The 19029-nt window shown below is 39.6% G+C and overlaps 1 protein-coding gene across 25 annotated transcripts in view; it reads right to left on the bottom strand.

Moving 5' to 3' along the window:
• Positions 1–2575: 2575 nt before the first annotated feature.
• Positions 2576–19029, bottom strand: part of B3GALNT1 (beta-1,3-N-acetylgalactosaminyltransferase 1 (Globoside blood group)) — a 31944-nt gene continuing 15490 nt past the window's right edge. For 6 of the 25 annotated variants that reach the window (XR_011250769.1, XR_011250768.1, XM_069561029.1 and 3 more), the window contains exons 3-6: positions 14973–15035; positions 10332–10427; positions 9458–9478; positions 2576–5121 (exon numbers count right to left, since the gene is read on the bottom strand). Coding sequence is in view for 20 of the 25 variants with exons in the window: in XM_069561029.1 (XP_069417130.1) it covers positions 4092–5087 (996 nt within the window). In the remaining 5 variants the exon portion in view is untranslated. Of the gene's footprint in view, positions 5145–5987; positions 6071–9457; positions 9479–10331; positions 10428–14968; positions 15036–18110; positions 18353–19029 lie in introns of those variants that run through there. The other 19 variants (XR_011250773.1, XM_069561071.1, XM_069561109.1 and 16 more) reach the window with 10 other exon arrangements.

The following is a 19029-nucleotide window of genomic DNA, read 5'->3' as shown; positions in this document are numbered from 1 at the left end:
AGGTAGCAAAGTTGTTGAGAGGCAATTCTTATTACCAGTTTGATGTTTTCTTCTGCTTGTTTGTGTGTGGTTTCTATATATGTTAGGGAGAAGGGAAAGAGTGTGATTTAAAACCTTTGGTGCAGCTGCTGCAACCTTTTAAGAGAATGATGTAATTCACCATGAGGGACCTTGATTTTTTAATCTGGAAAAAATGTTGTGTAGGGGGTCCTTTAAGGGTAAAATGTAAGTAGCACTGACCTCCACCCTTCCTCCCACAGGTGAGAGGAAAGCATGAAAAGGGCTAAGTTGACAAGACATTTTAGAAATTATTCACTGAAAACCTAAAGGAGGGGTAAGGGCTTGCAAAGGTGGAAGAAAGGTTAGATGTGAGGGGAGACTATCCGAGTGCAAGTTCTGTGCCTGTCATTTACCTTAAATACAGAGCTATGGTACCCATTCTTGTTGGGCCCTCCTTTGACTTTATAAGACCCATGAGACTACCCAATCAAACTGCCTCTTGCCTCTCAGGGCCCATATTCCCATGCTTGCTTCTGTCTCCTACCAACACCGCCATCACCACAGGCCACCTGTTTTGACTTCTTAAAGGATCTGTCCTGTATTAACTACACATGGGAACTGATAGACAATGTGAGAGGGTTCTAATGGCTTACACAAAATCCAGAGTTGGCTTAAGATGAATTCCCAGTGGATATAAAGAACACCAAAGATGGGGTTCTGCTACATTTCTTACATTCACCCTTCCAGCCTCAAAGCTGGCCCCCTTCCAATGCCTCTCTCTCCCACTCCATATCCTGAAATAACTGCCTACCAGACCCCAAGAGAAGAGAGCTTTATCCCTAACTTCATAGTCAGAAATACTGTTATAAATAGCTCAACTCTGGCTGCTCTTCATCTGGCGAGTTGATTGGAACATAATACCAAGATCACTTAAGCAAGAGCTGGGGGTAGATTAAGGAGGGTGAAAGGGCAGCCCTCTCAGGGAAGGGCTCAAAGCACCCTCTCCAAGTGAGCCAGAAAACCTCTGGTCCACTGGGGCTGGCCTCAGATTCCAGATCCCTGAGCCCCTTCTTCTCACACACTAGGTGTGGCAGTGCTTAGTCGCTCAGTCATGTCAGACTCTTTGGGACCCCATGGACATAGCCCGCCAGGCTCCTCTGTCCATGGGATTCTCTAGGCAAGAATACTGGAGTGGGTTGCCATGCCTTCCTCCTAGGGATCTTCCCAACCCGGGGATTGAACCCAGGTCTCCTCCATTGTAGGCCGATTCTTGATCATCTGAGCCACCAGGGAAGCAGATTTTTGGACCCAACTATCCCTTCTCCATCCTGTAAAAGAACAAAATACTCCTGGCTGCCAAAACATGACTTGTACTATTTCCAGGGAGACTAAATCCCCCCATCCCTAGCCGCCAGTGACACTAGCCTTGGCAAGAGATTTGCTTTGGTCAGCGGATATAGTCAGCGGATATAGAGGCCAGCATTTCCACCAGCTCTTTTCCCCCTCCATTGATAAGGATGACATATTCCAGACAAGGGCTGTCCTTCAACCCGGCCCTGAGGTGAGAAGACACAGTAACCAGGGCAGCATGCCAATGTAACCAGTGGCGTGCGGTATGGATGAAAAGAACACACGGTTGTTAACGACTTCTGGGATCTGCTCTTGCAGGATAATCTGGCAGAAGTTAACATGCTTGGGTCCCAGACTCAATGCTTACGGAGCAAGCAAAGTAAATGAGTGACACAGAGTATGTAAGACCACGGGGACGGCAGGGCTGTGGATGGTAGAAGGCTCCGGTACTGAACTTTGTTATCAGTTAAAATAAAGAGTGCTGCTGATGTGGTTAAACATCAGAGGCCAAGATTTTAATAATACAGCTGATTAATACTGCTGCTGCTGCTAAGTCACTTCAGTCGTGTCCAACTCTGTGCGACCCCATAGACAGCAGCCCACTAGGCTCCGCCGTCCCTGGGATTCTCCAGGCAAGAACACTGGAGTGGGTTGCCATTTCCTTCTCCAACGCATGAAAATGAAAAGTGAAAGTGAAGTCGCTCAGTCATATCCGACTCTTAGTGACCCCATAGACTGCAGCCCACCAGGCTCCTCCTTCCATGGGATATTCCAGGCAAGAGTACTAGAGTAGAGTACTCTAGTACTAGAGTACTACTAGAGTACTAGTACTAGTATGCCATCACCTACTTGGAAACAAACATGAAGTTAAAGACAAAAAATAAAATGACCCGACCTCTTAATGTTTTTCATAATCATTTAATTCTTTAGAGATCTCTTAAGCAACAATCTGTAGTTGAAAAGGAAAAATCTTCTAAAACTTGGCAATTATTCACATTTTACTTCTTTTTTTAGTCTTACAAGTGAAGGGACACTATCTTTTATTTCACAAGTTCTCTTTAAAACTTCTTTGAGTTTGCTTCCCAAACATGAATATAAACAACGCAAATTCAATCAAATCTAATCCTACCAAAAAAAAAACAAACAACCCACCACCTGTGTCTTAGAGAAAGTGACTCCCGGATGCGTGGGAATTAGCAAAGGCATGGATTGATTCCACAGAGTATTTATTTTATGATTTTTATTGTGATTGGATCAGGTCTGAGATGAGGGAAATGGAAACAGCCTTGTTATAAGGAATCACACGTTATAACACTTCTAATTCAAATTAAGCTTTTTTACAGGAAAATTACAAATGTATGAGTGTTCTGAGAGCTGACTATATACTTTAAAGTTCATATTTTCTCCCAACAGATTTGATCTTTTGCCATAGTGTAACCCAGAGAAAGTTACTTGTCCCATATCAGGCATAATGGGAAACTGCACAGCCCCAAGAATATGGGGGCAAGGAGTGCTCTTCTTGGACCAACTGGTAGGTCAAAGGTGACCTATGTCACCACTTCTATGAAACAACGCATTTCTCTCCAACATGGAAATTAGACTTGATTTTAGACCATGTAGTAGGGCTTTCCTCTTGATGTGAAACTAGTAACAACAGCAACAGTGCTTTTTTTCTTTATTCTTTTTTATTCTCAAACTGATTGTTAATGAAAAAAACATGGAACAGTTAACTGCAACTCAAATATTAGTCTTCTCTTTTCAACTCAAGCACTGAAATACGATACTGCTTTCCATGATATTCTGGCCATCATGTTCGTTCGTTCTTTTTGGGCTTCAGAGTCCTTTCTAAAAGGAAACATGCTACCTGGCAGTCTATATTACTCCGAATTTCCAGGCAGAAAAATGAGACAAATGAAGTGACATCTAAAAATACGAGGGATTATGTTTCTAAAAACAAGACAGTAATTTTGATCTTCTTGCTTTAATTCTTCTCTATATTACCACGATGAAATATTTATCAAAGTCCAAGAGATTATTGATATACAATAATGACTACACATTAATGGAGCTATTCATCATAAATTCATCACTGAAGTAACTGGAAAAAAAGTTTATTCTGTTTATGCAGTATTGAAACAACCAAAACATTCAAACATCCATAAAGTGTAAAACTCTAAGTATTATTAAATAATAACTCTTTAATACTGCAACATCTTGAAATATCTTCCAAATGACCAAAAACAGATTAAACTTTGTTCAGAAATAACTTCAGTTTCTTTTACACAGAACTGTATATTTAAAGAAACTAGTAATCCATGTAAGATATACACAAAACCCTGAACTGACTAGATGCCTCAATGAATAATGCTCCACACTGTTTTGTTGTTATGGATAAATGAGCTTATAATTCAATGAAAACCCATTTAAGAAGCTCTAGACTACAGAATGACATGTTCAAACTGTTTGGTCCTATTAGTTTTATTTAAAAAAAAACCCTCCCATTCCTATAAGATTTTAATTCCTCTGAATATCACCTTTAAAAGGCTTGACTTGATTGTTGTCATAATAAACCACAGGCCAAGTGTAACCCTCCAGTCTCCAGTCTATAGGCTCTATACGAGCTTCAGCTTTGAGCCACACAGTGACCTTCTCATGGGTTTTTCATTGGCGATTTCATAGCCTAACAATAACACTTTCCATAAAGTATCCTCCCTTCTCTAGGCTTTGGGTAGAATGTCAAATTAATAATGACATGTGGTGTTCCTTAGCATAACCTGCCAAAATGTGATGATTTCCTTGGAAGAAAAGCCATGGGCTGCAATCACACGTCTGAGCTGACAGACATCCAAATGGATCCTATATAAAAAGAAAAGGTTGGTGTCTTCTGGAATATGAATGTCCACTTTTAATAAATTCAAACAGATCCCAACATATACATCTTCAAACTTGATGGGTTTTACGTGACTCATCATTTCATAGATTCTCGGCACCAAATCTCTGGACATTATATAACCCAACCCACTGCAGTAAGGCGGGAACACCTTGAAGGGATATTCCTGGTATGAAATATGGGTTTTTTGGTAAAATCCTCGATAAGAATAATTATCAATTAGAGGATAACCTGTGAAAAACTTCTCTGAGTGGTTTAAATTTAAAAGATACTTCACTAAATTGCCAGTATTGACGAAAACATCAGTGTCTGTCTTCATGATATACCTGGCGTTGGGGCAAAACTCAGTTACCCACCTAAATGCCATAATGGTTTTCAAGGTCAGATTATTGTATGTATCTAAAAAATCCTGTCGTATTATGTCCCCATAAAGGAGGTGTTCATCCTCTAAGGATAATGCTAACATTTTGTCTTCCTTTTCAGCCTGTTGGCCTAATAAGAAAAATGTAAGAACTTCATATCCCCACCAAGACTTCTTTTCACCCCAAGTAACTCTAATGGCCTGCCTGGCTTTCACATCTGAGGGGTGTGAGGTCACCAGGATGACAAGAAATGGGTTTTGATGAGAGCAATTTGAATGCTCTCGAAGTGTGAAGCGGAAGTCTTGTCTGTAAATGGGCTCATACTCATAGAAGTACATCCAGTTCACACGTTCTATCACATTGTAGTGCGGCAGACTGAGGTACCACATCACCAGGAAACTCAGCAGCGACAACAGCAGAAGGCTCCATTTCAGGGATCTGAGTGACATCCTAGCTGGAAGCGTGGTCAGGAGTGCCGGGGCCATTCACAGCAGCTCAGAAGCATGCAAGCCTCGGGTTCTGGAAGATTTATCAAAGACCTGCTTAAAATCAAAACCACAATGAGGTACCACTTCACACCAGTCAGAATGGCTGCGATCCAAAAATCTGCAAGCAATAAATGCTGGAGAGGGTGTGGAGAAAAGGGAACCCTCCTACACTGTTGGTGGGAATGCAAACTAGTACAGCCACTATGGAGAACAGTGTGGAGATTCCTTAAAAAATTGCAAATAGAACTCCCTTATGACCCAGCAATCCCACTTCTGGGCATACACACCGAGGAAACCAGAATTGAAAGAGACACATGTACCCCAATGTTCATCGCAGCACTGTTTATAATAGCCAGGACATGGAAACAACCTAGATGTCCATCAGCAGATGAATGGATAAGAAAGCTGTGGTACATATACACAATGGAGTATTACTCAGCCGTTAAAAAGAATTCATTTGAATCAGTTCTGATGAGATGGATGAAACTGGAGCCAATTATACAGAGTGAAGTAAGCCAGAAAGAAAAACACCAATACAGTATACTAACACATACATATGGAATTTAGGAAGATGGCAATGACGACCCTGTATGCAAGTCAGGAAAAAAGACACAGATGGGTATAACGGACTTTTGGTCTCAGAGGGAGAGGGAGAGGGTGGGATGATTTGGGAGAATGGGAATTCTAACATGTATACTATCATGTAAGAATTGAATCGCCAGTCCATGTCTGACGTAGGGTGCAGCATGCTTGGGGCTGGTACATGGGGATGACCCAGAGAGATGTTGTGGGGAGGGAGGTGGGAGGGGGGGTCATGTTTGGGAATGCATGTAAGAATTAAAGATTTTAAAATTTAAAAAAAAAAAAAAAAGGATGACAAAAAAAAAAAAAAAAGACCTGCTTAGTATGCCATCACCCGAAACACATTTCCAAATGATACTGATCACCTCCTTAAAAGAAAAAGAACCGGGAAAACAAATGTATCAAAGCAAAATCAAATACCCTGACCTGAGTCTACTTAACTTCATTTAACTATAAGCAAAAGGATACCCACAACCAAAAGTATATTTCAGCATTTTATATCAAGACCAATGATAAAAACATATTCTTAATTATTTGGGGAAAATTAATACTTCCTGCTTGACATAAATAACTGTTGAAATAATTCTTTACTTCTTTTTCATAATAGTAGAGAAGTAATTTGTTTTATTTTTACTGTAGATTTATTTTGTAACTCCACTCCCCCATTACTCATCTCTTTCTGTCCCTCTGGATATCCAGGATAAAATCATTACTGCAAAGAAATATTATCAGCAACAAAACCATTAATGTGAAGAGATATTATCAGCGACATGTCCAAATAGACCAAGGGTCTTTCTCAGCTGTGGGATCTGATGTGATTCTAGCAAATCTAGAGTAAGAAAAGGGCTACAATTGTTCTTGGTGACCTGCTTGATATGGGATGAGATAAAAGTGGAGATACTTCCCCTGAAAGGCGGGTCTTCTAAACATAAACAGAATAACCATCTCTGGAGTTTTTTAATGCACAAGACTATAAAATAGCTTTTTCTTGCCTCAAATACCACCCCAGCCCCTTTCTGACTCACTTGCTGAACTCAATGATCAGTGTGGACAGCAAGTGCTTAAAGGTCTGTCTGTAGTATGAGTTTTCATGTGTTTTCCATTCTAATCTGTTCAGAAATCCTGCATAGGATGGGATGGAATCTCCTAGAACTCTTGCGTTAACACAGAAATTCCATCTGAGACAAGAAAACAGAGCTAGGAGACATGGTGCATTCACAGTCTCAAGCTCAGCTCTGTTTTGGATCTCAAGGATGAAGTTGGTTTACAGTTCGGGACCCCACAGGGCTTTCCTGGTGCCAAGATCATGGGCCTCAGTCCAAAGGCATTCATGACTGTTATTAGACCTTCTACATCCACAGGCTGCACCAGGCACTAAGGAGGCCAAAGGAAGAAGGAATGGGAGAACAGATTCCAAGACAACAGGTCACAGTAATGCAGTACAAACTGTTTACGTCAAGTGCCAAGGGACTTTAGACTAAGACAGATCAACTAACACCAAGGGCAGGCTGAGGAAGCTTCTTGATGATGACCTTTCACCTGCAATTATCTGGGGGAAGGACTCCTGGGAACCCAGAATTTGCTGTGGAGGGCATACATTAATGTCATTACTTAGAAAGACTGGTTTACCAAGGGCTCTACCCTTGGGTTTATCTTAGGTCTTTGGACACAGTTCTGTCTGTTGAAAGTGAAAGAGCAAGTTGCTCAGTCGTGTCTGACTCTTTGCGACTCTACGGACTATACAGCCCATGGAGTTCTCCAGGCCAGAATACTGGAGTGGGTAGCCTTTCCCTTCTCCAGAGGATCTTCCCAACCCAGGGATTGAACCCAGGTCTCTAGCATTGCAGCCAGATTCTTTACCAGCTGAGCCACGAGGGAAGCCGAAGAATACTGGAGTGGGCAGCCTATCCCTTCTCCAGAGGATCTTCCTGACCCAGGAATCAAACCGGGATCTCCTGCATTGCAGGCAGATTCTTTATCAACTGAGCTATCAGGGAAGCCCCTCTTTAGTCTCTTAATACACATAAAAATGACAAGATCTCAAGACTCCTTCTCCTTTCCATCTGGCCATATCTTAGCTGCCCTGACTACTTATGGCCAATAATCTTTCCTATCTCTAATGTTTTTTATATTGTAAGTCACACAGTACAGTGGAATGCTTTGGCAAACTCTCTAGTTTGGTTTCATGTTTGTTTATGTGTCTTGCCTTTCCACTTATATCCTATGACCTTATTGGCAAAGAATGTTTTTGACAAGCGTCAAAACAGTTGCTTAAAACTCAACATGAAAAAAAACTAAGATCGTGGCAACTGGTCCCATCACTTCACAGTAAATAGAAGGGGAAAAAGCAGAAGCAGTGACAGATTTTATTTTCTTGGGGTCCAAAATCACTGTGGATGGTGACTGAAGCCATGAAATAAAAAAACGCTTGCTCCTTGGAGGGAAAACTATAACAAACCTAGACACCATATTAAAAAGTAGAGACACTACTTTGCCAACAAAGGTCTGTATAGTCAAAGCTATGGTTTTTCCAGCAGTCATGTACAGATATAAGATTTGGCCCATAAAAAAAGCTGAGTGCTGAAGAATTGATGCTTTCAAATTATGGGGGCTGGAGAAGACTCTTCAGAGTTCCCTGGACTGCAAGGAGATCAGGCCAATCAATCTCAAAGGAAATCAAACCTGAATATTCATTGGAAGGACTGATGCTGAAGCTGAAGCTCCAATACTTGGGCCACCTGATGTGAAGAGCTGATTCATTGGAAAAGACCCTGATGCTGAGAAAATTTGAAGGCAAAAGGAAAGAGGGCGGCAGAGGATGAGATGGTTAGATAGCATCACAGACTCAATGGACATGAATTTGAGCAAAGTCGGGAAGATAATGAAGGAAGAGAAAGGAGCCTGGTGTGCTGCAGTCCATATGAGCAAAGAATCAGATATGACTTAACTACTGAACAACAACAAAGTACAAGACAGAGACAGACCTACAGTAGAAGTGCAATGAACAATGACTTGTTTGATATGACATTTCTGTTTAAAGCTCAACATTCAGAAAACGAAGATCATGGCATCTGGTCCCATCACTTCATGGGAAATAGATGGGGAGACAGTGGAAACAGTGTCAGACTTTATTTTTTGGGGCTCCAAAATCACTGCAGATGCTGACTGCAGCAATGAAATTAAAAGATGCTTACTCCTTGGAAGAAAAGTTATGACCAACCTAGATAGCATATTCAAAAGCAGAGACATTACTTTGCCGACTAAGGTCCATCTAATCAAGGCTATGGTTTTTCCTGTGGTCATGTATGGATGTGAGAGTTAGACTGTGAAGAAGGCTGAAGGCTGAAGAATTAATGCTTTTGAACTGTGGTGTTGGAGAAGACTCTTGAGAGTCCCTTGGACTGCAAGGAGATCCAACCAATCCATTCTGAAGGAGATCAGCCCTGGGATTTCTTTGGAAGGAATGATGCTGAAGCTGAAACTCCAGTACTTTGGCCACCTCATGTGAAGAGTTGACTCATTGGAAAAGACTCTGATGCTAGGAGGGATTGGGGGCAAGAGGAGAAGGGGACGACCGAGGATGAGATGGCTGGATGGCATCACTGACTCGACAGATGTGAGTCTGAGTGAACTGCAAGAGCTGGTGATGGACAGGAGGCCTGGTGTGCTGAGATTCATGGGGTCGCAGAGTCGTACACAACTGAGCGACTGAACTGAACTGAAGGATAAAATATAGGTCTGCCCATCCCACCCCCATCCTTCCTTCTCCCCATTAATAGTCTTACCCAGCCAGTTCCCAGAGAAACCTGAAACAGAACAGACCGTGAGTGAGAATTATAGAAGAAATTAATATCTTCTTGCTCTTTTCCCTCACCTGCCCACTAGACACAGCATAACCCTAGGGGGCAAGCACCATCTAATCTCAGCCAGATGCCTGTACATTAATCACAACAGTTATCAAATGGCAATTTTACATCTCATTCTAATGAATCAACACATTATAACAAATTACAGACAAATAGAAGGATCCTGAGTAATGCACACACAGTAATGGAGGCCCAGATACTCTTCAATAATGGGAAAAATTCAAAACAGCAAATATTATTATAAAAGTTATCCTATATGCCTTCTACAAGCCATAGTTCACAAATGTGAAATTGTGTCTGTGTTATACATCTATTCCTTATGGGCCTATGAACAAAATAGCAGAAAAAAGAAAAGGAATGGTCTAATCCAAGAGTGGGGGGAAGGTCTTTCAGGACTGGCTGGAACAGACTGTAGGTTACCCACAACACAGGTGGCTCCAAAGGTGAAGACTAGAGTCCAAACCCAGCTCTATTCTTTACCAACCAGGGCAAGCTTGGGGCATGTTATTTCTCTCTAGAAGCCCCAGTTTCTTCATCTCTGCACTGAAGATGTCAATATGGTGTGAATTAGTGACAGTGTGTGCAAAGCATCTGGCCAGTGTCAGGTACACAACAAACAGAGGCTGTCATCATGAGCCATATCCCACCCTTGGCATCTGTTTCTTCCTGTTTATGTTCATTAAATTGATTTTTATTGTTGAAAGGGATTGTTCTAAAGAAATTATCTTGATGAATTCTTCTTAACTTGAAGAAATGTATGTTTCAAAGCCATAAACAGATTTCTATTTCTTACCTTCTTTCTTGATTTTTCTCTTCTGAGTGAAAGACCTTCAATGTCAATAACTGAGCATTTGATAGCAAGTAGCAGTCAAAACAATGCTTGGAATTTCTGTAAGATATATAAGAAGCGTAACAAGCATTTACTTATGGGTCAGGGGATCAGAGGTCAGAGATGGAAAGGGAACCCCCTTCCCTATTCTAATTTCTTTCTAAAGTGAAACATATGCTGAAAAAGTAGTTAAAGAAAACCCTACCAGTTCACAGAATTCAGAAAGTTCATGGATTCATCATGAAGGCCACTCGGTATTCAAGACACAAAGCCTCTAAGTCCTCACGTCAGCTGGTGTCTCATGTCATCCTACCCCAGTTCCACTTGCCCTGATAAAGAACTCAGGGTCACTAAAAGCAGTGAAACTGCTAACAGACACTAAACTTCTAAAAGACACTTTGCTTGTAACCTCTCTTTAATCCTTTTTCACACACGTACATATAAGGTAACCCAGACATGAGACTGTCAACTTCTCCCCAATCCACTCTTTCCCCCTTTGAACCTCCGATTCTGCTCACAAATACCCAAGACACATTAGTAAACTGAAAACTATGCACCACATCTCACTTCCTGCCACGATTCAGGATGCTCAATGTAGCTTCATTTTCCTCAGTCAAGTTTAAAACGCAGAACAGAATGTGAAAAACAGGAAGGTAGTGATATATATATATATATATATATATATATCCTTATACCAAAACCACTCCAGATGAGTTAAAGATTCTAAATGGGAGAGAAATAAACTGGTAAGAGCGTTAAAACAAAATATGAGTGAACATTCTAATACTTTTGAAGTGGGTAAGAACTTTCAGTTATCCCACGTAAGGAAACAACCCAGAACTCATAAAGGAAATTTTGATCAAATAAAAATGTCAAAAAATTCTTGAACAAGGTTGAAAACCAAAAAAAAACACAAAAAACAGTAACATAATAAAAAGCACAAAGTTGAAAGATTAAAAAAAAAAACAAAACAGGGTATTTATAGTAAATAATTTATAAGCCAAATAAGAAAAAGGTCCACATAGTTTAACAAGCAATGGATAAATGCAAAAAGATAATAAATGGCCAAAAGGAAAATTTTCAAAATAATTACAAAAGATCAATAAAACAAGAAAAGATACTCAAACCTCACTCAGTAAGATACTCAAATGATAATAAGCAGAGCTATTGATAAAAACCTCAAACTGGAAACATAAAGGGAAAAAATGACAATACTCAGTTTATGTGAGGAAAAGAGGCATTCTTGGACACCTTCTGGAGAGAAAAATTAAATATGTATAAAAAACGTGAATGTGCACACTCTTTGACTAATACCACTGCAAGCAATTTATCTTAAAGACATTTTCAGGCAACTGTGCGTACTTTATAAAATAAAAATAATTTTAAAGCCTCACAATACGGAATTGATTAAATAAAATGATGACACATCCATACAATAGTATGTGCATGCTATGTTGCTTCAGTGGTGTCCAACTCTTTGTGACCCTATGGACTGTAGCCTGCCAGGCTCCTCTGTCCATGAGATTCTCCAGGTATTAATACTGGCATGGGTTGCCATGCCCTCTTCCAAATCTTCTCGACACTATACATTTATTCAATGCTATATACAATGATGTTCATTTATATTCCCTTGATAATCACTAAGTGAGAAATGCAGTAGCAAAACTGCAAATATAGTATGATTCCTTTTGAAAGATGAAAAGGCAAGTCTCTATAAATCCATATAGCTACACATGCAGAGGAAGATGTGTTCTAGAAGGATGTGTTTCAATATGTCAACAGTTTTAATTCTGTGGGATTTCTGGAAAGATTTCTTTCTTTCCTCTTCTTTTCTTATCATTTGAATTTTACACTATTTGTGCATTGTCTTTGTAAACAGATAAAAACAAAGTAAAAAAACTGCACTTCACGCTTGCATGTCTCAAAGTTTTACTGAATGATAGTAACACTAAGTTGGCAGTTCAGTTCAGTTGCTCAGTCGTGTCTGACTCTTTGCGACCCCATGAATCGCAGCACGCCAGGCCTCCCTGTCCATCACCAACTCCCGGAGTTCACTCAGACTCACATCCGTCGAGTCAATGATGCCATCCAGCCATCTCATCCTCGGTCGTCCCCTTCTCCTCCTGCCCCCAATCGCTCCCAGCATCAGAGTCTTTCCCAATGAGTCAACTCTTCACACGAGGTGGCCAAAGTACTGGAGTTTCAGCTTCAGCATCATTCCCTCCAAAGAAATCCCAGGGCTGATCTCCTTCAGAATGGACTGGTTGGATCTCCTTGAAGTCCAAGGGACTCTCAAGAGTCTTCTCCAACACCACACTTCAAAAGCATCAATTCTTCAGCGCTCAGCTTTCTTCACAGTCCAACTCTCACATCCATACATGACCACAGGAAAAACCATAGCCTTGACTAGACGGACCTTTGTTGGCAAAGTAATGTCTCTGCTTTTCAATATGCTTTCTAGGTTGGTCATAACTTTTCTTTCAAGGAGTAAGTGTCTTTTAATTTCACGGCTGCAGTCAGCATCTGCAGTGATTTTGGAGCCCCCCTAAATAAAGCCTGACACTGTGTCCACTGTTTCCCCATCTATTTCCCATGAAGGGATGGGACTGGATGCCATGATCTTCATTTTCTGAACGTTGAGCTTTAAGCCAACTTTTTCACTCTCCACTTTCACTTTCATCAAGAGGCTTCTTAGTTCCTCTTCACCTTCTGTCATAAGGGTGGTGTCATCTGCATATCTGAGGTTATTGATATTTCTCCTGGCATTTGTGATTCCAGCTTGTGCTTCCTCCAGCCCAGTGTTTCTCATGCTGTACTCTGCATAGAAGTTAAATAAGCAGGGTGACAATATATAGCCTTGACGTACTCCTTTTCCTATTTGGAATCAGTCTGTTGTTCCATGTCCAGTTCTAACTGTTGCTTCCTGAGCTGCATATAGGTTTCTCAAGAGGCAGGTCAGGTGGTCTGGTATTCCCATCTCTTTCAGAATTTTCAGCAGTTTATTGTGATCCACACAGTCAAAGGCTTTGGCATAGTCAATAAAGCAGAAATAGATGTTTTTTCTGGAATTCTCTTGCTTTTTCGATGATCCAGTGGATGCTGGCAATTTGATCTCTGGTTCCTCTGCCTTTTCTAAAACCAGCTTGAACATTAGGGAGTTCACGGTTCACGTATTGCTAAAGCCTGGCTTGGAGAATTTTGAGCATTACTTTACCAGTGTGTGAGATGAGTGCAATTGTGCAGTAGTTTGAGCATTCTTTTGCATTGCCTTTCTTTGGGATTGGAATGAAAACTGACCTTTTCCAGTCCTGTGGCCACTGCTGAATTTTCCAAATTTGCTGGCATATTGAGTGCTGCACTTTCACAGCATCATCTTTCAGGATTTGAAACAGCTCCACTGGAATTCCATCCCCTCCACTAGCTTTGTTTGTAGTGATGCTTTCTAAGGCCCACTTGACTTCACATTCCAGGATTTCTGGCTCTAGTTAGGACCCCTAATTTCATCTTATCCCAGCCGCTCTTCTCCCAAGGTGTGAGCAAGTACATTTCATGGTATTTCTAGTAGGTATTATTCTCTTTTATCTTAGTAAATATGATCTCAATACAGTAAGTGATGCTTTTTAGAATCTATTCAAAACACAGTAATTCTAATATAACTCTAATAGGATATAATATATATATATTATAATATATAATAGGATATATTGGGCTTCCCTGGTAACTCAGATGGTAAAGAATTCACCTGCAATGCCAGAGACTTGGGTTCGATCCCTGAGTTGGGAAGATCCCCTGGAGAGGAGAATGGCAACCACTCCAGTACTTTGCCTGGAGAATTCCATGGACAGAGGAGCCTGGTGGGCTACAGTCCATAAAGTCTCAAAAAATTGGACACAACCGAGCGACTAACACTTTCACTTTCAGGAGGTATATTATCTAATAATAATAGCATTATATATACATACAAAACAGTGTATAAAGTGTTTCAACAAATATTATTAGTTACCCCCAATAACCCTATACTGTGGGCCAACTGGCTTTATTGTACATAATTTACAGGTGAATGTTAGAGAGTTCAGGTGAAATGAAGATGAAATAACAACATTCTGAAACAGATCAGGACTTTAAAGTACACAAACTCTAGCTAAAAGAAGTATCAAGGGAACGTATTTTAGTATGAAGAAAAATGAACTCAGGAGGAAGGAAAGGAATGCAAGAAACAAAAGTAAATAAGGAGATTATTGAAAGATAATGAAAACTAACAAATACACAGAGTAAAAGAGAGAGCACAAAAAGTACTTTTAGGTGTGATTTAACTAGTGAATCCAAAATACTATATAAAAATGACATGATTGCTGTAAAGAAAGTTTCACTTAATGCATATTAACCTTCAGAGTGACCACTGAAAGAACAGATACGGAACATATACATTTCCACACAGATTAAGAAATAAAAGAAACAAAGCAAGCTAATAGTTCAACAGAGGACAGAAGAAGAGGGGGAAAAAAAAGCGGAGAAAATGCATGGCAAATAGAAAAGCATAAGAAAAAATAGCAAAACTAAATTCAAATGTATCATCAGAGTAAATATAAATGTAAACTCACTTACTGAAAAACAGAGACTCTCAGATTGGCTTAAAATTCTGCTGTATACTGCTTATAAGACACATGCCTAAAACAAAACAACACAAAAATTTAAAAATTAGGAAATTTTTTAAAAATCAGGAAAATGACCATCAGAAATCTGCTGTAGTTATTTACTAACATCATGTATTTTAAATGAGCAGCATTTAAAAGAGACAAGGCAGGCTTCCCTGGTGGCTCAGTGGTAAAGAATCTGCCTGCCAAGGCAGGGGACATGAGTTCCACCCCTGGTCCAGGAAGACCCCACAAGCCACAGAGTAACTGAACTTGTGAGCCACTGCTGAGTCTGTGCTCCCAAAGCATGGGAGCCGCAACTACTGAGCCCATGTACTGCAACTACTGAAGCCCTCAAGCCTAGAGCCTGTGCTTTACAAGAAAAGCCCCCACACTGAGAAGCCTGCACACTGCAACTGGAGCGTAGCCCACTCACCACAGCTACAGAAAACCCCAAACAGCAACAAAGCACAGCCAAAACCAGATTTTAAAAATAAAAAAATTAATTGAGAAAAGAGACAAGGAGATTTTGTTGCTAATAAAAGGAACCATCCAAAAAGATAATTTAACAATCATGAAGCTACATAAAGATAGAAACATAGGCTCAAAATATATAAATAAATCCTGAAAAGTGTGAGTACAAATGGAAAAATCTATAATCCTAATAGATTTTTAACAAAAGTCTCTAAATGGCTAATAGATCAAGCAGACAAAAAATAGGGATATGAGTGTTTCAAATAACATTATTAATATTACTAATAGTCTTGATTTAGGACTTTTCATTCAATTAAAAAGAACAGGAATATTCTTTTCAAGACCACATGAAAACATTAATTAAAAAACTGATCATATTAGGTTACATAAGCTGTCTCTAAAATTTGAAATTCAATTTAACACAGGCCCCAGTCTGAACACAGTATTATTTTCATATATATATAATATATATACAATATATAATGCAATATAATATATAATATATTTTTAATTACAAAAACATAATTTGAAAAACACAAAGAAAGAAAGAAACCTGTCTGGAAGCTCAAAACTCTCACAAACCCAACTTTTGTTTAATCCATAAACTTAAACACAACACCATAGTGGTAATTACAAAATACCTGCAACTGAATGCCAGCGATTTCAATTTCAAGGAGGCAGCTATAACATCAACCCTTTCCTTAAAAACTATTGGGGGGAAGACAAGTAAATTTTGATTATTGTTGTTTTGCTTTCAAAGAGTGATCTATGGTTCAGGAGAGGCAGATAGCTTCAAGTAAAAAGGAAAAGTTCTTCTTTATAGAAAAATGACAATTATGAATGTAGGTAGAGTGACAGAATAAGAAAATTATTATGTTGCAATATTTCATGAAATTACTGATTAAGGCAATGATTATCAATCAGTGTTTTAATCATCAAACAAAAGATTGACAGAGAACTAGACATTGTATGGTACCAAAGTAATACAACAAAGATTACTTCTTACTTGTAAGGACCGAAAAAAGATAAAATTCACAATGGAGGAATCAAACTCTCATTCAGTCATTAATCTCAGCATTATAAATAATAAAATACATATCGTATGTTTCCCAATGAGATACAATGAAGTGTACATCCTAGCCAAAATGTTTAACAGGAATCTAATCACATTTATATGAAATACAGAGGCCAGAAGAAAAAGCTAAGAACTCCACAAGGAAACACTCAAATAAACCCAGGAGGTAGGGTATTCTGTGATAACTAGCATGGTGTCTGCAGCTAGTCAATCCCATAAAACAAGGAATGACTCTGCAGTAAAGAAGATTAAGGGAATATACACAATTGCAATGTATGATCCCAGACTGGATCTTGGAGAAATTGAAGACAATCAAGATATTAGGTGATGCAAAAAGGATTACTGATTTTGTTAGGTGTGATAATGTTAACTGAGAATCCATATAATGGAATACTATTCAGCTATAAAAAGAAAGTACTGACACAGGCTATACAACATTTTATTTAAGAATTCAGAACATGGAGGTGGCTTCACTGGGGAATTCTACCAAACATATAAAGAAGAACTTAAGTCATCATATCACCCTGATACCAAAACCAGATGATACCAAAAAAGAAAATTACAGGCTGATATCTTAGATGAATACAGATGCAAAAATTCTCAACAAAAATTAGCAAATCAAATCCAAGAAAAAGATCATATGATATAATCATATTGGATTTATCCCCAGGTCACAAGGATGGCTCAATGTACACAAATCAATCAATGTGATACACCACATCAACAAAAGAAAAGAGAAAACCACATAATCATTTCAACAGATGCAGAAAAAGCATCTGATAAAATTCGACATCCATTCATGACAAAAACTCTTATCAAAGTGGGTGTTAAGGGAACACATCTCAATATAATAGAAACTGTTTATTACAAGCCCACAGTCAACATAATACTCAACAGTGAAAAGCTAAAAGCCATCCCTCACTAACATCTGTAATAAGACAAGGATGCCCAGTCTCACCACTTCTATTCAACATAGTATTGGAAGTGCTACCCACCGCAGTCAGACGAGAAAAGGATACAAAATGTACCTAGATGACAAAAGTGAAAGTGAAAGTGAAGTCGCTCAGTCATGTCCGACTCTTTGCAACCCCATGGACAGTAACCTACCAGGCTCCGCGGTCCATGGGATTTACCAGGCAAGAATACTGGAGTGGGCTGCTATTTCCTTCTCCAGGGGATCTTCCCAACCCAGGGATTGAACCCGGATCTCCTGCATTGCAGACAGATGCTTTACCGTCTGAGCCACTAGGGAAGCCCCCAGATTAGAAGGGAAGAGGTAAAACTGCCATTATAGGCAGATGACATGATTCTCTATATAGAAAACCCTAAAGATTCCACACAAAAACTACTAGATAAACAAACTCAGTAAAGTAACAGGATACAAAATTACCATACAGAAATCTGCTGCACTTCTTTATACTGGGCTTCCCTGGTGGCTCAGTTGGTAAAGGATCTGCCTGCAATGTAGGAGACCTGCATTTCTTTACACTGACAGTGTAACTTTTAAAATTGCATCAAAAACAAACAAAAAAACTTTGACCAAGAAGGTTAAAGACTTACATGTGGAGAACTATAAGACATTGATAAAAGAAGGGTGGTGTCATCTGCCTATCTGAGGTTATTGATATTTCTCCTGGCAATCCTGATTCCAGCTTGTGCTTCCTCCAGCCCAGCGTTTCTCATGATGTACTCTGCATAGAAGTTAAATAAGCAGGGTGACAATATACAGCCTTGAGGTACTCCTTTTCCTATTTGGAATCAGTCTGTTGTTCCATGTCCAGTTCTAACTGTTGCTTCCTGGCCTGCATACAGATTTCTCAAGAGGCAGGTTAGGTTGCTTAGTCATGTCCAACTCTGTGCAACCCCATGGACTGTAATCTATGGAATTCTCCAGGCCAGAATACTGGAGTGGGTAGCCTTTCCCTTCTCCAGGGGATCTTCCCAACCCAGGGATTGAACCCAGGTCTCCCACATTGCAAGTGGATTCTTTCCCAGCTGAGCCACAAGGGAAGCCCAAGACATGACACAATAAAGTTCCTAAAAGAGAACACTGGCAACACAGTCTCTAACATAAACTGTAGCGATATTTTCTTAGGTCTATCTCCTAAGGCAAAAGAAATAAAAACAAAAATAAACGAATGGGATCTAATTAAACTTACAAGTTTTTGCAAAGAAAGGAAACTGTAAACAAAATGCAAAGACAAACCCAAGTCTGGGAAAGATATTTGCAAATGATGCAACTGACAAGGGCTTAATTTCCAAAATACACAAACTGCTCACACAACTCAATAACAGAAAAAGGAAACCCAATCCAAAAATGGGCAGACCTAAATAGACATTTGCTGGGAGAAATATCAATAACCTCAGATATGCAGATGACACCATCCTTATGGCAGAAAGTGAAGAGGAGCTAAAAAGCCTCTTGATGAAAGTGAAAGAGGAGAACGAAAAAGTTGGCTTAAAGCTGAACATTCAGAAA

This window comes from Ovis canadensis, chromosome 1 (assembly GCF_042477335.2).
Source record: "Ovis canadensis isolate MfBH-ARS-UI-01 breed Bighorn chromosome 1, ARS-UI_OviCan_v2, whole genome shotgun sequence".
NCBI lineage: Eukaryota > Metazoa > Chordata > Mammalia > Artiodactyla > Bovidae > Ovis > Ovis canadensis.
Note: the sequence above shows the minus strand (reverse complement) of the source record. Positions and strands in the feature narration are given on the sequence as shown.